At 38.2% G+C, this 22,809-nt stretch overlaps 2 protein-coding genes across 10 annotated transcripts in view; both read left to right on the forward strand.

Annotated features, from left to right (window-relative positions):
- Nucleotides 1-949, forward strand: part of TRPC3 (transient receptor potential cation channel subfamily C member 3) — a 62,115-nt gene extending 61,166 nt beyond the window's left edge. For 6 of the 7 annotated variants that reach the window (XM_087738051.1, XM_087738052.1, XM_087738054.1 and 3 more), the window contains one exon: nt 541-949. In XM_087738051.1, coding sequence (XP_087594177.1) covers nt 541-683 — 143 coding nt within the window. In that variant the 3' untranslated portion in view covers nt 684-949. Of the gene's footprint in view, nt 1-81; nt 118-540 lie in introns of all 7 variants that reach the window. The other variant, XM_087738050.1, reaches the window with a different exon arrangement.
- On the forward strand, nt 704-22,556 carry BBS7 (Bardet-Biedl syndrome 7). 3 transcript variants are annotated; one of them, XM_087738056.1, is made up of 19 exons: nt 704-1,791; nt 2,091-2,156; nt 2,826-2,888; nt 3,755-3,930; nt 4,552-4,738; nt 5,438-5,510; nt 6,450-6,566; nt 7,953-8,083; nt 8,859-8,943; nt 10,660-10,762; nt 11,338-11,530; nt 13,024-13,098; nt 14,128-14,193; nt 16,343-16,482; nt 17,520-17,684; nt 18,799-18,908; nt 19,023-19,126; nt 20,660-20,783; nt 21,811-22,556. In XM_087738056.1, the coding sequence occupies exons 1-19, from the start codon at nt 1,756-1,758 to the stop codon at nt 21,945-21,947; spliced, it is 2,151 nt and encodes a 716-aa protein (XP_087594182.1). In that variant the 5' UTR covers nt 704-1,755; the 3' UTR covers nt 21,948-22,556. The 3 variants fall into 3 exon arrangements, with proteins under 3 accessions (XP_087594182.1, XP_087594183.1, XP_087594184.1); XM_087738057.1 differs by having other exon boundaries at nt 1,378-1,791; nt 2,091-2,217; XM_087738058.1 differs by lacking the exon at nt 704-1,791 and having other exon boundaries at nt 1,809-2,217.
- Nucleotides 22,557-22,809: the final 253 nt, after the last annotated feature.

Here is a 22,809-nt window from a genome sequence, read left to right on the forward strand (position 1 = left end):
TGTCTTCTTTTAAATGCGTTTTTTGTACTTCTGCCAAATTGTAACACAGTTTTAAATTGGTTGACTTTTTCTAATTCAAAGGATATTGGTAAGGAAGAGGAGAGAGACTCATAAGCTGTGAGTTTTATTGCCAGCTCTGCCATACTCTTCTTGTGTGATCTTGGCACATCAGAAAAAATCTCTTCGCCTTTTCTCTCTAAAAGGGGGATACTAATATTTACCAGCTCTGCAGCAGTGTTGCCGTGATTAATTCATTAACCTATGTGAAGCGCTTTTTGAATCTTTTGATGATGTGTATCCATGTGGAGCACAACGCTAGAGTTCAATGGACTATTAAAATACCTTGGGTACTGTTTAGGGGTGGAGACACACTCGCATCTCGTTGAGAATGAAGAAGAGGTGAAGCCTCCTGCCCCACCCCTGTACCTGCTCTCACGAACATTTTGAGATAATCATCTGAAATATGCACTGATGTGACTTAATGGTATTGAATGAATGTTAAACTTTGCTAACAAGTATTTCTTTCAATGATTAATACAGGTGAATTAAAGGAAATCAAACAGGATATCTCCAGTCTTCGCTACGAACTTTTGGAGGATAAGTCCCAAGCAACGGAAGAGTTAGCAATTCTAATACATAAACTCAGTGAGAAACTAAATCCTAATATGTTGAGATGTGAATGATTCAACAACGGAACCGTGGCTTTGACTACAGCACAACTATTTATTGGCAATAATATTTCAGTATCTTATACTTGAAAAATGTATTGTAGATTTTTAGCACTAAATAACTTTATGTACAGCTTCTCGGGAATTTAGTCTTAGGAAATTTTATTAACTCACCACAGGAAGATCGCTCCCTTCATTTTAATGGTCTAAAAGCAAGAACTATCATCGTTTTGGTTTTTTTTTTTTTTTCTGCATTTCTGCATTAAAAAGGTATAACGGTATGATTTGCTGATATTTTAACAGGTTTATGAATACATATTGACAATTCTTTGCACTAAATCTGCAAGAAAAAATTAAAATAACAGATACAGCGTAGTACTCTGTTCCTTGCAGCAACTGGGTACAAATAGGATTTTTCGTAATACCATAAATCAACTAGAGATCCAGTGGAGGATTACTTGAAATCTTTGTTCTTTATTAGTGATGCTAGTACTGTGTCTAAGCTGAGAACTCATGCTATGATTACAAGGAAGTAATGAAAATCAGGTAAGTGCGAATGTAATTGTAGTAGCGCTGTTTAACATGTATGTATATACACGTACCCACAACTACCGTTTCTTAATTCAGCATATTTACTTTCAAGAGGAAGGACTAGATTTTTTTTTTTTTTTTTTAACAACAACAACAACTTTGGAAGGTAACGTGAACTCAGCCCAAAGCTCCTCTTTATGTGGTAGAAATGACTTTTTAAAAATTCAGAGGCCGTGCAGGGCTGGTATTTTGTTACACTGTTCTAAATAACGCCTCCGATGCTTCGTTGTTAAATAAAATATTCCTACTTTACTGATAGTCCCTGTCGTCCCGCCAGTTCGGCACCCGAGTCCGGCTTACGCGGTCCCGCCCCCTCCCCCACGCCGTCCAATAGCGGCGCGCCCCTTGCTGCGGCCCCGCCCCCTTGCCGTCAGGCCTAGCCAATGGGAAGCCGGCTCGGGGCGACGTGGGCCGCCGGCGGAGGTTGCCGCGGTAACGGGCGCTGTGGGAGCGCCGGGGCCGCGGCCGCGGGCGGGATCCGCGCCCCGCCGGTGCCATGGAGCTCAGCCTGGCCCGCGTGGACTACCTGCAGGTGCGACCGGGCTGCGGCGGGGCGAGCGGGCCCGGCCGGCGGCGAGCGGCCTGGGCGAGCGGGGGCCGCGGGGCGGGGAGCCGGCCGGCGGCCCCTCGAGGGGGGGCCCGAAGGAGGGTCCCGGTGCTCCCGGCGGCGGGGCCGGCAGCCGGGGCCGGGCAGGCCTCCCGCTTCGACCGGCGGGTGCGCGGCTGCGGAGCCGCCTCCGCGGGGCCCGGCCGGCCCTTCCCCGGGCCCGCCGGCGGCCCCGCGCCTGCCCCGGCCCGCAGCGCTGGGCTGAAGAGTGTTGTCTTCCACAGGTCGGGGTGACGGCCCAGAAGGCGATGAGGCTCCTTCCCGCCTCGGGGCGAAAGGCGACGCAGAAGGTAGCGGCTGCGGAGCGTGCCGTCGTAATGCCGTCCGTCGGCCTTTGAGTTTCTTTAGTCAGTACGTCATAGGGGAAAAACTTCGGAACCAACTTCTCGGGGCTTTTTGGGAAAAGGGAGAAAAAAGTTGGAATTCGTTTCTGGAAAGCTTTCAGAACCATAAGGAATTTTCAAAACTGAAGGCGTTGCTGAAACCGCAGGGAAGTCCTTGCATGTTTCTCTATTTCTGTTCTGCTGACACTTAACGTAGATGAAATGCTTCTTTTTTTTATTTTCCTTAATACAACTTCAAGCTGAGGAAACTTAGGAAAACTCAATAGAAATAACTGCTTTTTTTGTTAATAAATTATAATAAATAACAACTTCTCAACATGAAAATACAGCTATTCCCAAATACGCCTTTCTAGAGCGTTCCACCTGATGGTTGCGGGCGTTTACAATTAGAAGCAGAAAAAGGATTGTAAATGCTATCACTTAAATTATTGTTCTTAGGCTTTAGTGTCCTATTTATAGCGGTTTACCTAGCTTTTTTACATACAGCTGTGTAAATTAAGTACTACAGAATTTAAAGTACTTAAATACAGGAAAATATGATTAACATAGGGAAAGCATTATTTAAAAAATATTTATGCATGTAATAGAAAATAATGATGTATTCTACTTTTGAAGGTGGTTGTTGGAGATCAGGATGGGGTCATTACATGTTTTGGCATAAAAAAAGGAGAAGCTGTGGTAAGTGGAAATGTTCCATTTTTAATTTTATTTTTAAAATACTCTTCCTAATGAACTTTGGAAGTCTGTTTTTATTGACATGGGAAATAAGATACTTGTGGAAGGTGTCTAGGTAGAGCTGTGGACTGATACCTTGCTGTGATGAGGGCACGCTGATTTCATGCCTGGAGGAGCACATGGTCCTCCACAGTTGTAGAGTCAGACACCAGTGTGTATCATCCCAAAAAAAAGTCAGTTTAACACCTTTTACTTTGCAGTTCAGTTGGGCCTAAGCTTGTACACATACTCGGTTACTGTGACTGGACAAAAACCTGCAGTGATTCACTAAGTCAGTCACCTTAGGGGATTTTGACAAACTGATTGCTTTTTATGAGCCTAGATTTATGCCCAGCTTAATAAAAAATCATCTTCCCCCCCCCCCCCCCCCCCCCCCCTTGAGGAAGTTCATAGCCAGCTCATGAGGACTCTGTAGCAATACAAAGAAATCTATGTAGTCTTCTGGAATAAGAATGCAACATGTAAGAGGGAGGGAGGAAGGGAGTGTGTGTATGTTGTTCTTTTTAAAAAAAGAATACAAACAAACAAAAAACTTATTACTACTAGCAGTGCTGAAATTTTCTTATGCATGAATAACACTGATGTAATAAAGTCTTAATTTATTATATTTTACAGCTTTTTATATTCATTGATGTAAAAAATACTTGACTGCTTTGTGATTCTGAAATGTACAGATTATTTTTGTCTGCATATAATCCATAGCATTCTTAGTTTTGCCAGAAATTGTAAAGCAAATTTATTATCCTTTATGTTAAAAGATTACCATAAATACAATATTGCGATGATGAAAATTGCTTTTCTATTTACAGCCAGTGTTCAAGACACTGCCAGGCCAAAAAATTGCAAGATTGGAGTTGGGAGGAGCTCTTAATACACCACAGGAGAAAATTTTTGTGGCCGCAGGATCAGAAGTTAGAGGTTTCACAAAAAGAGGGAAGCAGTTTCTTTCATTTGAAACGAACCTCACTGAAAGTATCAAAGCTATGTACGTATGATATTTTGCATTTTTTTCATAGCTGCAGCAGATTGTTAGTTTATGATTTTATGAAATAATTTTTTAATGTACTGTGTGCTTGTAGGTGACACTGTCCAGCATTAGCTTGTGCCATGACGTGTCGGAAGGAACTGAGAAAATTGTGGTGAAGTTTAGAAAGTGTAGGGGGGCTCGGGAGGGATCTGGAGGCACTCACATCAGTGCAAGTGCAGGTGAGAGGAGCTGGGGTTATTGCCAGAGCGTATGGTGCCCATATACCCTTCCCGCAGCAGAAAAGGAACAAATTTTTTATTTTTCTATTTGGATCGTGTTGTAAGATGCTGCCATATGTAAACCAGCTTGAGAAGAATATATCATCAAAATATATTAATGAAATTTCTATAAAGATATTCTTAGGATTTTACGTGAAGACAAAATAGGAAATTTGAGAGCTTATAGGAATCATGTGGTTTTAGCATACATAAGAAACTTTTTTTTAATAGCTAGCACAACTTGCGGGGCCCACTGACGCCTTGAATCTGCAAGCGGTAGTGCATGCATATAGTAAGGCTAAAAGACTGTCGTTGCAGCTGTACTGGGAAAATGCTACAGGAAGTGTTTTCTTTTTCTCAGGCATATTTCAGGAGCAGATCTCTTCCTTTGTGCGAGCTATATCTATAACCATTACTGCGACTGCAAAGACCAGCACTACTACCTGTCAGGAGATAAAATCAATGATGTTCTCTGCCTTCCTGTAGATAAAGTGAATTGCATTACGCCAGTACTTGCATGTCAGGATAGAGTCCTCAGAGTTTTACAGGTGAAAATGCTTGCTTGTTTGTGTTTGCTGTATTGATGCTATAGAATTGGACTAATTCTTGAGGGAATCAGCATGGCTTAAACGTCATAAGGATAAGCATATTGTATCTTACTTAGCAGTGTTACTGTCTGTAATGCTGGTACTTTTTTTTTTTTTTTAAAGGAATATCATGATTATAAACTTGCAAAATGAGGATTAATAAAACCACTATAAATAGGCTTTGGAATTCATAGGTGGAAGGAGGTAACAAATTGGTCACTTCTAACTAAAAGTGCTCACATAAGGGAATTAAATGTGTAAGTTGTTATCAGTTTGAAAATTCTTGCTCTCACAAATTACTGTTGTGACAAGTCTCAGTGATATTAGGTGGTTTAACAAATTTATTTGCCAGACAAATTCGCAGATTATTTTTAATAATAACACATTTCAAGACTCCTATGTTTTATTTATATAAACTTCACCCTGTTGTGGCTTAGAATTGTCCTCCCATAGGTATTGGGAGTTTGTATAAGTGAAGCATATCTGTTACTGTTTTCCATAATAATTTTGTCCTTATGCTTGTGGGGATTTGGTTTGGTTTAGTTTGTGGTTGGTGTTTTGGGGTTTTTTGGGGGGTTTTGGTTGGTGTGGTTTTGTTTGCAGGTTTTTTTTTCTTTTGGTTTTACAAAATTAATTCAAGATCATTCTCTTCGTCTGTAGGGATCTGATCTACTGTATGAAGCAGAAGTTCCTGGACCACCCACTGTTCTTGCTCTAAGCAATGGAAATGGGGGTAACAAGATTTTGAATATATACATAACTAAATAATGTTATTTTACTATATTTTAAAGATTTTGTTGCTTGTATTTGTTAATTACATTTTGCCTTGATTTTTAAGCTGATGTTAAAAATGCAGCAGAAAACTGACTATGTGAAGTCATTTCATAGATACAAATAAATATATACACACATATGACTGGTTTAGTTCTAAATTATATTCACATTTAATTGAAAGTCTCTTACAAGAGCAGTGAGATACAAGGCACTCTCATTGCGTAAATATGAACTGGACTTCCGAGAGCCTTGTCAAAATTCTGGGTTTGGGTTTCTCTTACACCTGGATTTCCATAACTAGAATTGCTAGTTGCATCTGTCCATGGATGAATGAGAATATTGAGTAGAGTTCACATAAACTAAGACTGTGGAAGGATCAAGCTTAAAATAGCCTGATCATCTTTCTTGCTAATCTCTTCTAACCTAATAGAAATCGCTTTAGTGTGTTAATCCGGTGCTTAATTTAGTTTCAGTTAGATTGTGTGACAATGACATTCAGAGCTGGTTTGGAAAAGTAGTTCTTACTTGCTTACGTCTTGGCACAACATTCACTATTGGATGTGTGTTCTGAATGAATCTCTTTGTTTTTCTTCTGTAAAGGCAATGTAATAGCCTATCTTTGCTGAAATTTAAAGTATTGGATTATGAATGGTTTTTAGGCAGAACTCCAGTGCAGGGAGGCATTCATACGCAGAAGAGTGATAGCCATGAAGAAATTACCAGAACAGGTGCAGTTTTCACGGTTTTGTTTTTAAAGCCTGACAGTTCTGTTGAACAACAGTAATGTTACTATTTTCTTTTTCCCTTGGGCTGTAGAGTGTAACTACACAATACTTTCAGATTTTTTTAAATTGGTGTACTTGATTTTATCGATTCTGAATTCAGTTTATGTGTTTAGGTGATTCTGGAGAAGAAATTGTGTATGGAACTTCTGATGGTAAACTGGGTCTTATCCAGATTACTGGTTCGAAGCCTATACCTAAGTGGGAAATCGGAAACGAAAAAAAGAGAGGAGGTATGTGTCTCAATCTCTCACTCTTTAGCTTTCCAGCATATCTGAGGCTTTATTACAACTATAGTAATCAGGAAGTCTTATTCAGAGATACTTTGGAGGCATGTTGTAATTATGTTAGTATGTGATATTAAAATGACGAAGCTCTCCTTCATTCTTCTGATTTTCTTATAAATCATTCTAATCAGTTTGTCTTGCTTTGGGTTTTCTGTTCATATTATTCCCAGTACTCTAGTATGTTTTTGTTTTTACGGTATTTTTTAAGTGTTGTTTGTAAAACGGTGTTGATTCGTATGTGATTACTTGAGGTTTTTATCATTTTGGTGACTATTTCTAAGTGCAAATATGCCTGCCAGATTTTTCAGATGTTCAGTGGTCTTAAAGTCTCTTCAGAGGAAAGGTTAGCATCCTCCTTGCAAGACTTTTTTTTTTCTTCTTTAAAAAAAAAAAAAAAAAAGCCATTATAAGGTTTTTTTGTCTGAAGATGAAATAAGGCTTTCATTAAAGCTCCACAATGAGACTTAACTGGTCAGAGCATAGTATGACACTTTCCCTGTGTTAGCCTCGGTATGCTGCTTCTGCAGCATCTATTAGCCCATACTCCTTTGTAAAGGAGAAGACCAGGAATAGAATATATATATTTTAATTTAATTATCTCATAAAAGCTATCGCTAAATTATTTTCTTAAAATGCTTCCTAGTATGTCCTTACTTTTCATATGAAATATGAAGGAGTCATAAAAGTTAAATTCCATCTCGTTTTTCATAATAATCCTTGTACAAACTCGCTCACTGCTTTTTCCTTCTTCCAGACCCTGATTCTCTGTCCTGTCCAAACGTGGTTAGTTGTCATAGGCTGGTTCCACATGTGCTGGTAGTGGGTTTGTCCACTAACGTGTCAAGTAGCAGTACCTAGTCCAGGTCCGGCCCAAGTCAGAAACCTCTTTCTGTCACCTTAGCCGGAATTCATAGTAGCCCATTTACCAATAGCTTTAAGTCAATTCTCGGAAACAAAGAATGCTTGCTTCTTCAACTGGCAAAGTTACAGCAGTGTGGACAGACGAAGAGTTCATCTAGGGAAATGTTTGATGAGGGAAGGTTAAACCCCTCAAAAGCAAGTTATTTGAACGTCGGAAGGGGTGTCTGTTCAGTGCTTTTCACCACGGGGTCTGTAGTGGTTTTGGCTTGGAATTGGTCGCTGTAAAACCCGCAGTACAGTCTTGAACCCCAGGCCCAGGTGAGAGACTTCAGCCCTCTAGTGGACTCATCCAGAAATAGCATTAATAAAACAAAAGCCGACCAAGAATCTCTTTCTATGTAACTGCATGTGGCCTATTATTGTGTCATCAACGAATAAAGATGAAGTAAACAGTTTTTTCTTTTTTATTAGGTATCTTATGTATTGATAGTTTTGACATTCTGGGAGATGGAGTTAAAGAATTACTCGTTGGACGAGATGATGGAGTGCTAGAAATTTATCGCTGTGAGAGTGCAGATGATCCTGTCCTTCGATATGATTATGTGAGCCTGCATTCATCATACTCTTCTTTGCTGGAAAAAATTCATTAAAAAAAAAAAATCTGTGTTTCAAAACTTAAAGTATTTACAAGATCATTACTACTGAAATGTGTGTTTTGTTTTTAATTTGATGAGCTCTGTAATGTTAACAATATGAACTTCAAAGCAGTATCCTAATAGTCAAGAAACAGAAAGTGACATAGTCCTGATTTGAGCAAAAATCAAAATAGTGTAGAGGGTATGTTAAAGTTCTGGCTCTACTGACTACTGAAGCCTCTCCCGGGTGAAACCTAATACAGTGCTTCTCTCTCTAGGTGAAAAAAAAAACCCTGTGTTGTGTATAGTCTGTGTTTTACATGTGAAATAATAAATGTAAGCTGTCAGGACTTTACTGAGCATAATTATTTTGGTTATGAATTGTTTAAAATAGTAGATTTGATCCATAGTGATTATTTCAGCGTTCAGTCACATTGCGAATTCCTGCTGGAAAAATATTGTCCATCAGTGTTTTGCTTTAAACTGCTTTTTAATGTCTTTGTTATGCGGAGTAGAATTGGAATGCATTTGTTAGAACACCCCCATTTAGCTGAGATAGTCATCAGCTAGCTTACTCTTTTGTAGGTCTAGATATTGTGCGTCTATGTAGGTATTTTGTGATGCGGGTAATAGGAGGAGCGCAATTCTTAAAACCCCCAGGAAAAAAAAAAAAAAAAAAAAAACCAAAATTCTAAAATGAGCGTAGTGATATTTCCCTCTGTTTGAATGTATTTATTTGAAGGCTTTATCGGAGAGCATTGCATCAATCCAGGGTGGCTGTGTAGGAAAAGACGGGTATGATGAAATTTTAGCATCCACATACTCAGGTAAGCTTCATATCATTTACTCAATAAAAGTCGCATATGGTGGTGTGATAAAAATGAAGCAGGCTATAGTGTTAGTGCAGCTCACATCTCTTAAAATTTCTGTTCCTGATTGGAACCAGGATAATGTTTTCTTGAAAAAATCTCTTCCAATTTAATATTTACACTTCAAAAAAATGTTCCCTATACTTAAACTATGGTTTTGTATTTTAAGATATTCATAATGTATTCCGCTGTGTAACACAGCAGCTGGTTATTCTCTGGTGCAGACTGCTGCCTAACTGTGATGAAATAATGAATATATTATGTCTGAAGGAATTATTTATGATTTTTTTAATTAAAAATATTGATAGACATTAGTATCTTTTTTTTTGTTTTCCCGTCTTTTATGTAATTTCCTTCCTTTTCAGCTTCATAGGGCTTTAAATGGAGTCGATTTTGCTTTTAGTAGAAAATAAATCTTCCCCATGTGAGGCGTCTCAGCAGCCCCTCTGTAGGATTCAAGCTATTGGCCTGACTGTCACAGAGGCCATGATAAACATGCTGCATACATTAACTGCTGGGAGCTAAAATATTGCTAATTCTCTATCTTTGCTTATCTTCAGTGCTAAAAAATTAGCCTGCTGAAACCTCTCATATTCCAAATCATGTATTTTGGCAAGATACAACTCTCAGTCAGTTATTGAGAAGTAATGGTGTTCAGGTGCCTCTTTTCAATAGCCTTTGGATGATTCAAAGACTCTTATATGACTTGTTTTGGTATGATAGGCTGCAACAACACTGTGGCCAAAGAGCTTTGTGGCTTCTTTTAGTGGGAATGTTACAACGATCCGTGAATCATAAAAGAAAGAAAAAAGCGAAAGCCCATGTTCACCTGTGGGTTTTCAAAGGCAAACTCTGGGAGGACGTGGATGTGCAGCAGACTGAGTTCGGCAGATTTTGGCAGATCAGGAAAAGCAGTGCTTAGAGCAGTAAAAGTAACATTTGAAGCCTGGCAGCATAGGATTTCTGTGGATTTTTTAAAGTTCATGTTCCATTATTGGGCTTTCTTGGTACTTGAAGTAGATAGCTAAGGAATGTGAAAGATTGTGGACATGTCAGCTTTTATGGCGCCTTTTATAATAAAGCTATCTTACTGTTTGATTGCATTAGATGAGGTGACTAGAGCTATAAACACCCATTCAAGTTTGCATGTCATACCTGAGGTGTCAGGATATAAGCAATTGGTATTTGCAGTATTTGCCTTTAAAGTAAGTGTAATTAAGTAAACAAAAAGATGGGTGTTTTTTTCACTTCAACCAGCAGCATTCAATCTCAAAGCATGCTGTGCAACATATAGTTTGCTATAAACACATTGCACAGCTTTTTTTAAATTTTGTTTTCAACTATAGTACTGCAAATTATTCAAGGTTTTGTCAGAGAAACAGAGGTGGGAAAAAATTTAAGTGCTTAGTTAAAAAAAAAAAACTGCTGCAGAGGGATATATTGCTCAAAATACTTCATGAAAAAGAATAAGTAATGTTTTCCAATCTGTAAGTTAAGAATGAAACCCATAAAAAAATCACGCTCGGTGTCTAGATTAATCCTCCAAAGAAAGGATTAAAGTCTCGATTCTCTCTACCCAGTATCTGGAACAAACATTGCTCCAGACATACAAAAGCTGAGTGTAGACTTTTCTTTATAGCTGATCAGGAATATAAACTTCATATATTGGTTTAGGCTGGCTGACAGGACTGACTACAGAACCTGTCCATAGAGAAGATGGATCAGGTGAAGAACTAAAATTAAGTCAAGAAATGCAGAGCAAGATTTCATCCTTGAGGTAATTGCACTAGAAAAAAATTCAAATGGAAGAATTGAAATGTTAAAAGCTGAAATGTCATCTTCCCTTCCTATCTAACTGGATTTTCTGTATTGTTAATATATCTAGAGGTAGAATCAAGCCTTTTCAAAGTAGAAATGAATAGCAGCCTCCTTTCACAGTCTCTTTCTATCATGCCTTCACATGGTGATGTCTTAATGCCTTCTTCCTCAGTATCAGCAACGTAAGATTCCCTTCTTCCGTGCTGCTTATAGCTCCTAAGTGATGGGAGGAAAGTAGTCGCTAGCATATAATTCAAAATTACTCTCGAAGGAAAAACTTGCCTTTTCGTGTGACTCATTGAAATCTCTTCTGGCAAAGTACAGTAGAATCTACATTTTCGTGTGATACAGTTTATATTTTATCTTTGTTACGTATGTGGAAGGGGAGTCACCGGTCACTTCTGGTTGGAAAATTGTGGACAGAAGATAAACATGATTCCCTTGCAAGCTTAATCTACTTAATTTTTAGGGTAGCTTTTATAGTTGTTTTTTTTTTTTTTTTTTAAGACGTGATATGTGTTTTCCCTTTTCTAGGAATGAATTGGAACACTTACAGATGAAAGTACTTCAGGAACGTGAAAAATACCAGCAGTCTTCTCAATCCAGTACTGCTGTTTCATCAGTACCTGCATTTAGTGTGAATGATAAGTTTACCTTAAATAAGGATGATGCTAGCTACAGCCTCATCTTGGAGGTGCAGACAGCTATAGATAATGTCCTGGTACAGGTGAGTGTGGTTTTGTTCTTGTTGGCTTTCTTGATACGTAAATAAAACATTCAGAGACATTCTCGTTTAAAAAGCTGAGTTATAATATCTTAAGTATATGGGTTTTTAAATGTCTGAATTGTTACAAGAGGGAATTGAAGGGTGTGGCCTTGCAGTGTCGAGGTAACTGTTGTAAGTACTTGTTAGGGAACAAATAAAACTTAAACCTGTATTGAACAGAGCAACATTACCAAAATAGACCAAAATGCCGGCTGTGCTAGCAGGTTTCTGTGTAACTTTCGTGTTTGCTTTTGCGTGTCCATCCTTATTTAAGCAGCAATTAACTCAGTAAATCTTAAATGAGGTGCAGATTCTCACTCGCCAGTTCAATACCCTCTAGTGAAAATTAATTTTAGAATGGTATGGGCCACCTGTGCACTTTCAGTGTGGAACAGCATCTGATTTGTGTGCAATTGGTGACAAATACTCCTGCCAAGTAGAGCAACCTTAATTAGTTATTCCTCCTACTGCATCAGCTGAAATTAATGTTAGTGGTACTGAATTACCTTCTTTTGGGATATGCATGGGGAGAAAAATTTGACAAGGAGGAATTGGTGAGGTGAATTTGCCATAACAAATAGGAGAAGAGCTACTGTAGGATTTTATTTTTCGTTTTTATTAAGGATGTTATTAGAGCAATGCTAAGCTGCAGCTAATATGCAGCTCTATAGTATCTGCTGTTTCCATAGCTAAGTGAGGAATAATTAAATTGTTTAATCTAGCCCTGAACTTAATGTAGCATTTAGAACTTAAGGCTTTTTCTCTAAAGAACCATAAAGCAGTATCTGGTATTCCTCTGCTGTGAGAAGACAATAAAACTGTTTTTAAAATATTTTTTTAGGAAGTATGTTGCATATTTATCAATGTTTCCTGACACTTCTGTGAAGTTATAAAGCAGTACCAAATCAAATAATTAATCATTCTAATACCCTTTAATCTCATTTTAAAAATGGTGTTAGATTTAATTTTAATTCCAGTGAAAACACATCTAGATAAGAAGTGGTCTGTGTCAGAAGCGTTATTGTAAGTAAAAGGATCATCAGTAATTATGTAATATGATCCTTGGTTTCCTGAATGAATATTGTAATCCCCCTATTGAAATAGGGAAGCACTTCAATCATGAATATACTTCATGCATATGAATGAAGTGTGCTTTCATGTCTGAAAGATGTGAATATATTTTCATGTCTGAAAGACAGCTACACATCTTACACTGAAGCTATTGTAAGCCAGCCACACAAGAGTTCAGGACTCCGTAACAGAATGAGAGAATGATCATCATGTTACTCCAGGATTAAATAGTAAGCTGCGTCTCTGTTAGGCTTTTACCTCTTGGATGAATCAATCATTGCCTCTCCCTTATTAAAACTGTTGATGACAGTTAGAGGATAAATGCATTAGAAGCTACTCAGGAACTTAAGCTCTTTATTTTTCCTTCCTCTCATGTTCTGCAGAGTGATGTCCCAATAGACTTGCTGGATGTGGATAAAAATTCTGCTGTTGTTAGTTTTAGCAGCTGTGATTCTGAGGTAGGTGAAACAAAAGAGATGATACTTTTAGAGACTGCATGATGAAATACTGTATAAATCCAAATTCTGTTACTAATATATATTTGTAATTTTAAATATATTGAGTTAAACAACTTGTTTGGTAATTTTGGAGAGCTCAGCTTCATTAGAGGTACTGGAGTTAGTGGCAGGTCCTGACTTAAGGCAAAGCTAAGTATGCGCAAAAGGATCCAGGAGCAACTGCTCTCATGTATTTTTTTCCTGCCTGATCAGGAATGTGAAAGACACATTCAATATTGCTCTCTTCTCTGGATTTCCCAGTATTGCATATATTTACTTCAAAGTAATTTAGGTGAAGAACATTGCATTTCTTACTTAGTTTGTCTCTTAAAAATCACTTTAGAACGTGAAAATTCCACTGTGTGGGGAGTCATATGGTTAAGTGCATTTTTTGTATAATAATTATAAACTTAAATACTTGCAGAATTACTAATGATGCTTAGGGCCAGGGGGGAAATCCAGAAACTACCTTAGCATTATGAAAATCTTCTGTAAAGTCTTTCTCTTCGTAATGGTCCTCTAAGTATTTTAGTTTTAAGAACTAAATTTGCACATCATTGGTCTACTCTGGAGCTTTCAGAAATCAACTATTCATTTTAAGTTTCCTGTCATTTATGATGAGTAATTTAGCCTTTTTTTTTTTTAGTGTGTTTTCTTACTGATCTTGCTGTTATTTTTGCATGTTGGACTAATATTGCAGATGAGTGGAGCAGGCTGACATGTATTCTTCAGATGAAAAGTAGATATCTTCATAATTTTGTGGTGGTATTAAAGACTATAAGAGGCTTCAGTTGATTTCTCCTTATGTAGAGAAATCTGTAAAATTCTACCATAATTAAAATTAATTGGAATATTCAAGGGAACCAAAGATTAGGTTTTGTACTTAACTTTTGTAAAATAGCTGTACATAAATAGCAAAAACTATACTGTACTTTTGTGAATCCACAGATCTGTTTAGTATTATTTTTCTGGTTTTTTTGCTGCTTACAGCCAAATAGTAACTTTCTTCTTGCGACTTACCGATGCCAAGCAAATACTACGAGACTTGAACTTAAGGTAAAATGCTCCAAAATATTTTCCATAATAAATTAATGGTTATGTAGATGTCTGCCTAGGAATGGAGAGATCTCTGCCTGGACTGACTGCTTAGCCTGAGCAAATGACCAGCCCAATTTCTACTGCTGGTTGTTTCCTGAGAACCACCTAATCTGGGGCTTGTGTTCCTTTGGATTTGTCTGTAGGGGTTTCTAAAGGCTTCGAAAAATGTGTTACTGCAGAGGAGAGAGAGCCTGGGGTGCTTCTTGAGTGTCCCTAAGATGAAAGCAGTGGGGAAATCACAGATTGTGAAAATACTAGCTTCTGGAGGCAGTGTCTGGAACTTAGAGAGAGGTGTGGGAAAGGAAGCTCTGGCACTGTTTGTCCTCGGAAGTGTTTGAAGGAAGTTACGCTGGGAAGTAACCAGGGAATATAGACTGGGTTTGTATGTTGGAGAGGAAGCAAATCCGGTCATTCCATGCTTATTATACTGAAGGCATGTGGGTGTTTTGGGGTTTATTTTTAACAATCCACCAAATTCACATGTTTTGTGGCTGCCGCCAGGGGAAATAATGAAGAAAATCATGATTAGGAAAACCCTCAACATGCACACAGGCTCTAGGTGTTCTCTTTATGTAGTTGCCTAACACTGCAGCCTCCTAATCTGATATGTGTTTATTTATGTAAAACTCTTAGTCAAAAGATTATCTTAGAAAATAAGCCTGCATAAGATGCATCAAATGTGGGGAAGCAGGGGGTAGTTGTCTGTTTTTTGGTGACGTCGCAATAATGGACCTAGCGTGCAGAATTAAGACTCTTATTTCCCAGGTCCCCTTCTTCAGAAATGCTATTAGTGTGCTTACTGGTTCTGAGCAGGTCACTTTATCTCCCTGTGTCTCAGTTCTCTTATTTTAATTTAGGGGGATGACCCTGGGCAGCTTTAGCATTGAAAATACTAGGTAAAGAGTAAATAACACAAGAAAAATTAATCACATGCATTCGTGATACACAAAAAGAGGGTTGTTTTTACTCTCCCAGTAAAAACATTTATAAGCTTACTGTTGTGTGTCATCATAGTGCAGCGTGTCATCAAAACACTGTACTGTCACTCTTGTATTTGGATCCTGCTGTGATGGTTTCGATCTGCACAGCTTCTACTGCCACCTCGCTGCAACACATTGAGGATCTCCAGTGATTTACACCTGCCACGTGGAGTTCGTTCGCTTTTTGTATTTCGTCTATGCACATGCAATACGACTTTTAAGTCTTGGTGGTTTTATTTCCAAAGAGATCTCCTTACTAACTTATTTTTATTAAAAATATTGAAGTGGATGTCTTCCTGCAAAACACTGCTTTTTGAGTTCTGAGACCCTATAAAATAGGGGACATAATCAAGGTTATAAAGCAAAGTTGTGCTTGAACTCCAGTCTGCTCTTCTGTTTGTATAAAGCTGTTTCAGTAGCTCTTCTGCCTGCTTTCATGGCTGTATTGGTGCTATAGGTGGGACACGCCTGTTTCTTGTCAGTTCTGTGTGGGTGGCAGACTTCTGAGTGCGGTCTGTGTAACTGGCCTCAGCAGAGAAGTGATCGACGCGTTGCTGCGTCCTCAGAGGCGTGGAGAGCGCGTACTGTGTCTTGAATGTGTTTGTGCATCCTGCTTGTTGGGTATTCTGAGGCTTGAACTTAAATCTGGCCTCTTGCTCTTCCAAAAATAGCTCAGGAAGAACTTATTGTTCTGAAGAGGTGAACACATATTTTGAAATTGTTTACTCTTTTAAATTCTTTGATCTATTCTTTGCTGCCAACTGCTACAGAATATATTTTTTCCTTAATTAAAAAAAAAAAGTAACGGGGCCACTGAAGAATTAGAAGCAAGTTACAGATGTTTTGTTTTAGCTGATCAGAAAGTAAGCTAGCAGGTTTTATTTTCTTAATATTTCATTCATCTAATATAGCAGCACTTCATTGGACACTACTTCATCTAGTTTTAAAATGTTCTTGATCTGCTCTATTTATATTTGCACTATCAAGTATATATAGTACTCTAAATATTCTTGAAGTACTATGGTTTTTCTTTTACATATTTTGAATACCCACCAACTTTCCAAATTGTAGTAAATTAATCTTTTCCCTTTTGTTCTTTTTTGTGGGTTCTGCTTTTATTTCTGCAGGTTCGATCGATCGAAGGACAGTACGGGACACTTCAAGCATATGTAACTCCAAGAATTCAACCAAAAACCTGCCAAGTTCATCAATATCAAATTAAACCACTTTCGCTTCATCAGAGAACTCATTCTATTGACCACAACAGGTATTTGCAAACAAAACTCAATGCCTTTTTCTCTTAAAAAACCGACACAGTCCAGTTGAAACGATGTTTACTCTATAAACTTAAGTATGTAATTTCTAACCCCTAACCTACAATTTGGAGCCTGTAGTTCCATTTTGTGGGTTTTCTGCCAGAAAATGCAGATTTAATGGGTTCCTGCTTTCCTTACCATTCGTTATCCTTGTTTTCAGGTTATTTTTCATTTTACTGACCTGGGTTATAGTGCAGCTCCATGTGTTAGTAGAGCTGAGGGTGTGGTATAAAGGAAACTCTCCTGTGTTAGTAACCGCAGTCTTTTCAGTTTCAGCCTCATTCCCCCCTCCACCCTTTTAAATGTAATTCTTTCCCATAGCTAATTTGGCTCCAAAACTGAGCCAAGACTTTTTTTCCCCTTATCTCTCTTGTTAGGAACCTAGTATTTTATGCAATTTCTACTTGATTTTTCCCCACCCTCAGTTAACATCTTGTATTGCCACCAAGTTGTTGCTTGCTTCAAAACAAAACTGAGAGATTGAAGGAATGATACCGCATGCCTTTATGTGTAAATGTGTCAATGTGCAAATGAGCTCCGTTATGCCTCGATATAAATGCTATGTCTGTGGTTTACAGCATGGGAGACTGCCGAGGCTCTTAGTCACATTTGCTGTGTTGTCAGTTATTTACCTTTGTCACAAGTTTCAGGTGTAACAGCTTGAAACAGGGTACGTCAAAAACTTCCAACTGGTTTCTTATCCAGTTCTGCCGTGTCGACTAAGAGATAAAACTTGAATGTACACATTCATGTATGTATGTACACATTCATGAACGTACACAGCTTTTTGTCTGGAAGTACAGAAAAGTAGCTGTAATCTGCAATACGTAACTACTTAGCAAGATACCTGATGTTTTACAGGGTGTTGATTAAAAGGAAACCACCACGTGGAACTAAACTTTTTTCATATGGGTAACCAGTGCACTGACAGTGCCCCTCCTTCATAACTATTAACTAATTTTTTTTTTTTAATTTCATAATGTCATAGACCCATGAATACACTGACGCTCAGAGGCCAGTTCAGTTTTGCTGAAATTCACTCGTGGGTTGTGTTTTGCTTGCCTGAGGTGCCTGAAAAGACTCCCGCTGGAGAGAGCATCACCTTTTATTTTCAGAACACCTTCCTGGGTACACAGCTTGAAAGTACTTACAGGTAAAATACAGTTACTAAGCGCAATGTGACTACACTGGGGCTTTTGTCTTTTTCATTCTTGACCAGTCTGCAAGTACAGTACAATTTCATGCACATACTACTGTTCCCCTCTCTGCCCTCAGCCTCATCAAAACTCCCATTAAAGAGAATAGGAATCTTTCTTAAAAAGGATTGTCAAACATTACCAGGGCTGAGCACTATCCAGTAATGATGCAATCTGCAACTTGAATAGGGTTTTTCTTGAAGTTGGTCCAAAAAACAAAATCGGCAGGGAGGAAAGGCTTGGTACATTTTTAAGGTGATGGCTTGCTTTTAGAATTTAAAGAAGATAGCTAATTAATATAGTGAAATTATTGTGTAATGCCTATTGTTTTCTAACTTCCTTTTTTTTGTATTGAGGAGCAGAAATAAAAGGCATTTAACACTCATGCAAACAAAAATGTGATAAACATTAAGCTGAAAACCTTCCTTTTCTGCAACTTATATTAGGCAGATACTATTTCTGTGTTTAAGATTAATACTCTGTTCTCAAGTTAATTAGTTATATCTTCCTTCAGTAAAGTATATACATCCACCTGAAAAAGGAACTGTAAAGAGGGGGAAAATTAATTTTTGTAATTTTACAGATCCCAGCCTGCTCCCAGCCTACCATACGTGTTGTCTACTCATAATGTAGAAAGTTGTTGGGTGGTGGTTTTTGGGGGGGAAGGGGAGAGTGTTTTTTCTCCTTTCTGGTATCGAAGCTTGCTGTTTGGCTTCAAGGTATTGCAATGATAAAACTCAGGAGGAATGAATACAGTCAGAAATCTTACTTGTATAACCTTAGTGCCATACAATACAGATAACTGCTTTGTGTATACCTGCGATTCCTGTATCCTGCTTTGTCTTTTTTACTGGAACAAACTGTTCTCTGTCAAGATTACACTGGGAAGGAGGGAATAGCATAGGTGTGTATACAGCCACCTGATATATGGAGAATTGTTACAGCCTTTATAGAGGTTGCTTTTTTTGAGTTGGGCATTAATTTACAGGCCTTCTGTTTTAACGTAGGGACAAATCTAATGCATGCATGTGTGTTTAAGTTTGTTCATTTAAAGTTTTTCTTCCTTTGTAGAAAAGGTGAGGGATGTTTTAAGTCTGACAACATTTCGACAATATCCATCCTAAAAGATGTGCTTTCCAAAGAGGCTACTAAAAGGAAGATTAATCTCAACATATCATATGGTAAAACTTTCTTCTCTGTTTTGTTGTCCTTGACTTCATTTTGTATTCTTATAAATGGAATATGTAATATGTATTATTCATTTGCTTCTTGGGTTTTTTTTGGCTCTCTACTAGACATACATGAAGAATCTGTGAGGCACACATTAAAGCTTATCCACCCTAAATTAGAGTATCAGCAGCTGCTGGCGAAGAAGGTTCACTTAATAGATGCTCTGAGAGTAAGTATGTGAACTCCCGTGGAAGGATTTTTATGGGGGATTATGTTGTCAGGTACCAAGCTGTAGGGCTCAAGTCAGATGTGTGTCACACTGGTATCTGTTCCGTTTCTGTTCCCAGGACATGTATTTTAATTATCTAGGAGACAGACTTCTTCAAGTGGAATTCCCATTTGTGCTATATAACTAGTGAATAACACATAGGATTACTGACTGAAGTTGAGGATGCTTAAATCGGACAGTAGAAGGCAGCCAGCTTTATTGTCTAACATTCTCTTTTTGCCTGCTGTGATTTTCCAGTTCCTTCTCTGTCTCCTTCCACTAACTTTTAAAAGTTTTTTAGATCTGGGGATGATCATCCAGGCCAGATGCGACTTTCTTGCCTTGGAACTTCATCCCAGTGTGTCATAATTTCTGAATTATCTGCTTATTAATCTTTTGCTTAATACCCTCCACAGTGATTAGTGTTTGGGAGGTACGAGTTAGGCAGTGTGTCTCACTTCTTGGACTTTTTCCAACAACCAGGATTTTACCATCAAAAACTTGCCATCGTCTCTTTTGGTTTTTGTTTTTTTTTTTGAGGGGGAGAGAAGATGAAAATGGACAACCAATTCTCTCTTGTCCTTTGGGGGAATCAAATATTAGTTGTCAGAACTGTTTAGTTAGTAGAAAAACTGACTACCAATGAGAATACTGCGCATCTTTATTATCACTAAAAGTATTTTATTTGGGCTTGATTTGGCAAACCAGGGAGGCAGAGAATAATAGAGGATTTATTCTTAATGCCTGTTATGTTTGTGCAAGAATAACGATGATGCACATCTTGCTTGTTTTAGGCTTTTTTTAGGCAGTAAATCTTCTTTGACATATCTTTTTTGACAACTTTTTTTGTCACTCTTTTTTTTTGATAATAACTTCTTCATAGGCAGTAAAATAATCTGATGATTGATGAAAGCTGTTATCCCAGCAGACTCACGATGCAAGGCATAATTACCTTTCGCCTAGAAAAGAACAGTCTTTCTGTGGGGGATAAAAAGATCTATACTATTGACCGTCTTAAATTGGTCTGGTGGTAGACTGGGGCATTTTAGAAGAGGTCTTTAAAACTTTTTGCTGTCACGAATTGAGTGATACTTTTAGAGTTTACTTTTACCTTCAGACTGTAGCATGTGCCACACTTTGTAGGAATTTACTTATTCTAAAAATGAAGACGTGGTGAAGGCTTTGAGCCTCCATGAGGCTTGGTTCTGTAGGGGCTGGGCTGTGGCATGATCCTGTTCCAGCAGTACTCAGAGCTGGAAGCTGTAATACACAGGATTTTGGGAATCTAGTCTGCGAAGTGACAAGTAAGATCTGGCATTTCATTAGAAGACCAGAAAATGAGGTGCTTTGAAAATAAGTCTTGCTAGTTTAGACGGGGATTGTCTTGTCTCAGACGTACTTCCTCCTGTCAGACCCGAGCTTAATTTCTTCTTACTTTTATGCTCTTATGATGCTTAGCTGCTGTTAATTCTTACGATTTAAAATGTCTTTGAGGAATTACAAGTTCATGAAGGAAATGTGGACTTCCTGCTACCAAAATACCGTAGCATTTTGGAAGAGGCGGATCAGCTGCTTGAGGAATACAAGAGACAACCTGCACATCTTGAGAGACTTTATGGTTGGTTGATCAATTCAGCTTTTTATTTAAATGCAACTTAATGTCCAGAGAGCACGCTGGACATGACTGAAATAGTTATGAAGTCAGTATTAGCAGAATCAAAATAATTTGGTAAGCGGGTACACTTGGGTAGCTTCAGGACAACAATAGGTATGTAAATATATATGTCTGTCTGGTCATACAGCCATGGCTGCATATTTACACAATGTTTTTGATCATAAAAGTCTAAAGTTAAAGGTGAGGCAGTAAAAGCTAGCACATACTGAAAATGGCTTGTATGGGACTACAAACTTTGAGTAACTCTTTAAAGGTTCTCAAGAACTGTTCACCTGAGAACTTCTGAAATTGATTTGGCATCACAAGCGTATCGCTGAAAATGAAAATACCAGGATTATTTGCAAGTGACTTTTCTACTTTTTGTTTAATCGGCAGCTTCTTATATTCAGATGATCCCTGTCTTTATGGACATGATTAAGAACCGTATTCAAACTCAGGATGGCATTTAAGAATGTACACAAGCTAAATGAGAATGATTAAGTTCTGAGTGGTTAAGTTTTGCAACACATCAGAAAAAGAGAAAAATGCACATGGGGTGGGAAGGGAGGCTCGTAGGAGATGATCTAACTAGTGAAGGAAATTCTGTAACCTTCTCTGGTGTTCCCCGTACAGCTTCCAGCTCAGAGAACTCTCTGCCAGACACCAGCTTTAATAAGCCTATGTACATACAGCGTAAGCAGAGTCCTCCTTGCCCGTCCTGTCATAGTTCCTCTCTCTTTAGTGTTTCAGATGTGGGTAATTCTAAGGCAGAAATACACACTTTGGAATGAAGCTGGAATCTGGGCTCTTCTAACAGGCTTTTGGGTTTGTTTAAAAGTAAATGATTGTTTAAAATACGCAGTTTAAAAAGAGTCTTTTCTCTAAACCCAGAATCAACTAGAATAGTTGGTACATAATAACGAGTTAAAAGTAGAGAGACCTCATAATGAAAACAAGGCAAATAATAACTCCTGGGATTTTACCTTTGCAGGTATGATCACAGATCTCTTCATAGATAAATTTAAATTTAAAGGCACCAATGTGAAAACTAAAGTTCCTCTTCTTCTGGAAATGCTGGACGGCTGTGATCAAGATGGACTAATCGCTTTTTTTGAGGCTGCAGCCTGACAAGGAAAAATCAGAGTAATTTCTCTTTTTTTTTTTTTTTTTTTTTTTTTTTTTAAATCAAGGCAGTTCAGTATCAAGTCTAAAACACTTCTTAAGAAAAACACTTTTACTCTTTTGTTGTACTGTCAGCTCTTAGGTTTTATTCATATTTATTATCATACTGAATACAGTAGTCAACTTCAGTTCATGTAAACTGTTGGGTATGTTAAGTGCGCGCAGAGTTTCTATGTACGCAATGTTCTTCATAGCTAAAGAAAACTTAGCATCAGATGTAAATACCAAATACCTTTTTTGCAAAAATGTTTTCAGTGCTGTTAAAGACCTACGTGCAGTAGTCTGTTCTCCAGTTGTAAGAATGTATGAAGAAACTGGGTTTCAGCGACTTAGCCAGATTTAGAAGAAATTTGTGTGTTAAACCACGCATAACGATGTTATTTGCCTGCTGCACTGAGAAGGCGGTACGAGAATCTCGGCAGATTGATGTGGCTGGTGTGTGCATAGAGGGGGGAGAACCCTCTTTGAATTTTAGACTGAAGATGCCTGCTTTGAAAGCTACACCTTGGCTCTTGTTTAAAGAGCGGATGGCATTAAACTTCCTCCGTCCTTCTCCTCTGTGTGTTCTTCATTTCAGAAGTCCCTGTATTTAGAATCATAGAATCGTTTAGGTTAGAAAAGGCCTTTAAAAGATCATTAAGTCCGACTGTTAACCGAGCACTGCCAAGTCCACCGCTAAACCGTGTCCCTCAGCACCACATCTACACGGCTTTTAAATACCTCCAGGGATGGGGACTCAACCACCTCCCTGGGCAGCCCGTGCCAGGGCCTGACCACCCTTTCGGTGAAGAAATTTTTCCTAATATCC

This window comes from Nipponia nippon, unplaced genomic scaffold, assembly GCF_047370975.1.
Source record: "Nipponia nippon isolate SJK-2023a ecotype South Korea unplaced genomic scaffold, ASM4737097v1 scaffold_6, whole genome shotgun sequence".
Classification (NCBI taxonomy): domain Eukaryota; kingdom Metazoa; phylum Chordata; class Aves; order Pelecaniformes; family Threskiornithidae; genus Nipponia; species Nipponia nippon.